The sequence below is a fragment of the Centruroides sculpturatus genome, unplaced genomic scaffold (genome assembly GCF_000671375.1).
Source record: "Centruroides sculpturatus isolate CEXI.00-Female unplaced genomic scaffold, Cexi_2.0 scaffold5064, whole genome shotgun sequence".
Classification (NCBI taxonomy): Eukaryota; Metazoa; Arthropoda; class Arachnida; order Scorpiones; family Buthidae; genus Centruroides; species Centruroides sculpturatus.
The window spans coordinates 1-4,309 of NW_019389152.1; the positions used below are offsets into that span (position 1 = coordinate 1).

The 4,309-nt window shown below is 44.5% G+C and overlaps 2 protein-coding genes across 2 annotated transcripts; one reads left to right on the forward strand and one right to left on the reverse strand.

The window, feature by feature from the left end:
- Positions 1 to 380: 380 nt before the first annotated feature.
- Positions 381 to 1,607, reverse strand: LOC111617180 (tyrosine--tRNA ligase-like). The gene is given in 1 exon segment (XM_023358510.1): positions 381 to 1,607. A coding segment is annotated over 1 exon segment (1,227 nt).
- An 842-nt stretch (positions 1,608 to 2,449) lies between these two features.
- Positions 2,450 to 3,790, forward strand: LOC111617179 (signal recognition particle protein-like). Its single transcript, XM_023358509.1, has one exon. It carries the CDS (start codon positions 2,450 to 2,452, stop codon positions 3,788 to 3,790), a length of 1,341 nt encoding a protein of 446 aa, XP_023214277.1.
- Positions 3,791 to 4,309: the final 519 nt, after the last annotated feature.

Below are 4,309 nucleotides of genomic sequence, written 5' to 3' on the forward strand. Positions count from 1 at the left end.
AAGTTTCCAAAGGTAAGGGAATCACTGGCACTAACTTTTTAATTGCGCTTGAGTCAAGGTTAGATAACCTTGTTTACCGGTTGGGATTTGCCCGCACCCGCCGACAAGCTCGTCAGTTAGTTAATCACAACCACTTTTTGGTTGACGGTCAAAAAGCCAACATACCGTCCATGATGATTAAGGTTGGTCAAAGCATCGAAGTTAAACCAACTAGTCAAAAAGTGGCCATCATTGAGGAAGCAATCGAAGCACGTCAACCGGCTAGTTGACTTAGCCGCAAAAAACTGGTTGGCAAGTACGATCGCTGGCCCGAACGCTCGGAAATGAACCGCGACATCAACGAGAGTTTAGTCGTTGAATACTACTCCAAATAGTTGCCTTTAGTGTTCTAGCAAATAGAAGTTGCGTTTGCCTTTTTTGATGATGCTAACTTTTTTGCTAAAGAGCGACGGTTTAACCGAGTGGTTGGGGTCGCTCACCACTTTGCCGTTTAACTCAATCGCCTTTTCAGCGATCAACTCCCGCGCTTGGCGTTTGGAAAGCGCGGCTCCGGTGCTGATCAGCGCTTCAATTAAAAGTCCCTTAGAAAATTTGACCGTGGGGAGACTAGTGCGCAGACTCAAAAGATCGGCGGTTTGCAAAGTTTCAATTTTCTCTTCGCCAAAAAGAACGCTGGAAATTTTTTGAGCCTGGTCGGCCTCTTTTTTGGAGTGAACATCCTTAGTTACTTCGTAAGCCAGCAGTTTTTGGGCGATTCGCTTGTGTTTGTGAGCAGCGTGCCTTACCATCGCTCTTTTAATCGTTCTCAAGTCTAGGAATGTTAGTCAGAGCAAAAGTTTTTCAACGGCCTGGTCCTCGCTGTTAAAAAGGTACTGGTAAAGTTGGTACGGGGAAGTTAAGTTTTTGTCGAGCCAAATTGCGTTACCTTCGCTTTTACCGAATTTTTCACCCGTTGGAGTGGTAATTAATTCGGTCATAATCCCGATTGCTTGGTGATCCTCGTCAACCAGTTTACGGATAAACTCAAGCCCCGTCGTAATGTTTCCCCACTGGTCCGAAGCGCCGAGTTGAATTCGAACATTAAATTTTTCGTACATTACTTTGTAGTCCCAACCTTGGATTAGTTGGTAGGCAAACTCGGCGAACGAAAGACCAGTCTTAACTCGCTTTTTGATGAATTCTTTGCTCAGCAAGTAACTAACGTTGACGTTTTTGCCGACCGTTCTGAGAAATTGTAAAACGTCCATTCCGTGGTAAAAGTGGTAGTTGTCCACCACCTTAAAACCAAAACTTTTTAACTGTTGGCTGATTTTGTGTTTGTTGAGCAAAATTTGCTTTTCGTTGAGAAGCGCTCGTTCGCTAGTTTTACCCGATGGATCGCCGATCATGCCCGTCGCTCCTCCGACTAGGGCGTAGGCACCAAAACCTTTTTGTTTAAAACGTTGGAGCAGGGCGATTTGGAGATAGTTGCCAAGGTGAAGCGAGCTTGCGCTGGGGTCAAAACCGACGTAAACACCGATTTTGTTGGTCAGTTTTTTCAGTTTTTTACGGTTCGCTATGTCTTTAACGAGTTGCCGATTTTCTAAATCCGTGATAATGGAATGCATAACTTTTAAGTTCGACCAGTTTTAGGTTGCTCAGAGCGGGAAGGTTTACTTTTCTCGGTTTCGTTAAAAGCTTGGCGAATTTTTTTAGTCGCCACCCGAATGCTCTCTTTAATGGTGTCGATTGTCTTTTCCAAATCAATCTCGGTCAAAGTAGACTTAGCTTCTTTGACTAACTTTTCGACGTTAGCGCGCACTTGACTGGAGTTAACTTCTTGTGAGCCTTGCAAAATTTCGTTGGCTTGGCGGAGCAAATCTTCAATGATCGGTTTAAAAGCTGAGCGCTTTTTTTCAAGCACTCGGCGCACTTGTTTGCCTTCCTCCGAAGTGACGTAGATTCCGCCGATTACCGCCGCTGCTATTCAAAATAAAGTTGAAATTTTCACGCTTACTTCTCTCCTTTGCGTTTGTCTTTATGCTCGCCTAAAGCCAACTTACGTACGCGGTCTAAAACTTTGTAAATGTCTTCTTTGTTGCGGGCCATCAGTTTGGCTAGCGATTGGATATTTTTCCGAGCCACCACTTCAAAGACGTCAAGGTAGTTAGCCATTTTAGCGGCCGTTTCAACCGATGAGTTGAGCATCTCCGATTTGTAAGTTACGTCTTCGATCAAGTAGTCAAGTTTTTTGATCATAATCGTTCGTCTACGCAAAGCGGCAATTCCGTAAAGAAGTGCTACGATGGCTAAGATTGTGCCGATCAGGCTGATGATTAGGAGAGCGATAATGAGTTGGTTCATGCGGTTAAGGCCGTTTTTTTCACTGGAATTATACTTTGTAATCGTCTTTTTTCAGTCATTTTAAACCTTTTTGTCAGCGGTCTTTTCAACTATAATTTGCTTTACAATGTTAGATTTTTTAGGCAAACGTCTCCAAAAGTCTCTGGCTAAAATCAAGGCTAAAACCACGATTAACGAGGCCGACATTTTGGAGGTGACCCGCTCGATCAAACTTTCTCTGCTGGAAGCCGACGTCAATCTTGGCGTCGTGCGCGATTTTGTTAAAGCAGTCAAAGAAAAAGCAATCGGCTCAAACTTAATTGGTCAACTCAACCCCTCCCAACAAATGGTCAAAATTGTCCGGGACGAATTAACTCAGGTTCTAGGTCAAAAAACTAAAAGCATTGCTCTTCACCGCCCGATCAACGTGGTAATGTTAATCGGTTTGCAAGGTTCAGGGAAAACGACTACGGCCGCCAAGTTAGTCGGCTATTACCGCCAACACCACCAAATTAAAAAACCGCTTTTAGTCGCCGCTGACATTTACCGTCCGGCGGCCATTGACCAGCTCATCACATTGGGACAGCAGAATAAAATCCCGGTTTTTTCCGAAGGTCAAATTGATCCGCGGCAAATCGTCACTAACGCTCTTAAAAAAGCCCGCCAAGAGGAATTTGATTTGGTCGTGATTGACACGGCTGGGCGATTAGCCATTAACCAAGAGTTAATGCACGAACTAGCCGATCTGAAAAAGATCGCTCGTCCCCACCAAATTTACCTCGTCGTTGACGCTCTGGTTGGGCAAGACATCATTAACGTGGCTAAAGCGTTTCACGATCAGTTGGATCTCAGCGGTTTTATTTTGACTAAATTGGATTCGGATGCCCGCGGCGGCGCCGCTCTTTCGCTGACCTACTTGCTCAAGATTCCGATTGTCCTAATCGGAACGGGCGAGAAAGTTGGTCAAATTGAACTTTTTCATCCCGACCGCATGGCCGAAAGAATTCTTGGCATGGGCGATGTTTTAAGTTTGATTGAGAAAGCCCAAGACGTGGTTGATGAAAAACAGACCCAACGTTTAATGCACCGCCTAGCGAGCGGCCGCTTTAACTTAAACGATTTAATTGACCAACTCAAACAAATTAAGAAAATGGGCAAAATGGGCAAAATTCTCCAAATGATTCCCGGCATGGCCCAGAAAATTCCGGCCGAGAAAATTGCCAGCGCTGAGCGTAAATTAGTAACCTTTGAAATTTTAATTCAGTCAATGACTCGTCAAGAGCGTCTTGAGCCCAAATTGCTTAAACAAGCCGCTCGTAAGCAGCGGATCATGCGCGGCTCAGGTCGCTCGGCTCAAGACTACAACCTTTTAATTAACGAATTTGATCGAATGTCTAAACAAATGAAAGATTTGTCTAAGTCGCTCCAAGACGGTAGTTTTAGTCCGAGAAAGTTTGGTTTAACTTAGCATGGGCTCTTACCCTTGGCTCTTTCCCTTAGTTATCGCTTCTCCGCACTTAGTCGAGGCCAATTCGCCAAAAAGTTTTGCTCACGCCGATCAGCCCAGCGAGCCGAGTCCGATTTTTTTAGCTTGGTTAATTCCGCTCAGTCTAGTTCCTTCGCTCACGCTGGGTCTAGTTTATTTTTTCGCTCGTCGCAAGGAGAAGGAAATCGAGGAAATTAAAAAAACCCAGTCTTTGCGCCAAGACCAGCCCGAGTGGATTGATGAGACCATCAACCTTAAAATTAAGCCTGGTCAAGACAAGCCAGCGTAAAATCTGTGCAGCCGACTTTTTCATATAATCAACTTACCATGTCTAATTCCGCGCTTTCCCGTTTTTCGCTTTGAAAAGATTACCGCGCTCAAATTGAAGAAAACATCAAACTTCAAAAAGCGGTTCAAAATTCAAGCGAAAAATTTCAAATTCTCAACCGCAGACTAGTCCAAGCTTTTCCAGATTACCACCAGAAGTACCAGCTTGACGAG

Coding starts and splice junctions, on each gene's coding strand:
- LOC111617179 (XM_023358509.1), top strand. CDS start 2,450: ATGTTAGATTTTTTAGGCAAACGTCTCCAAAAGTCTCTGGCTAAAATC.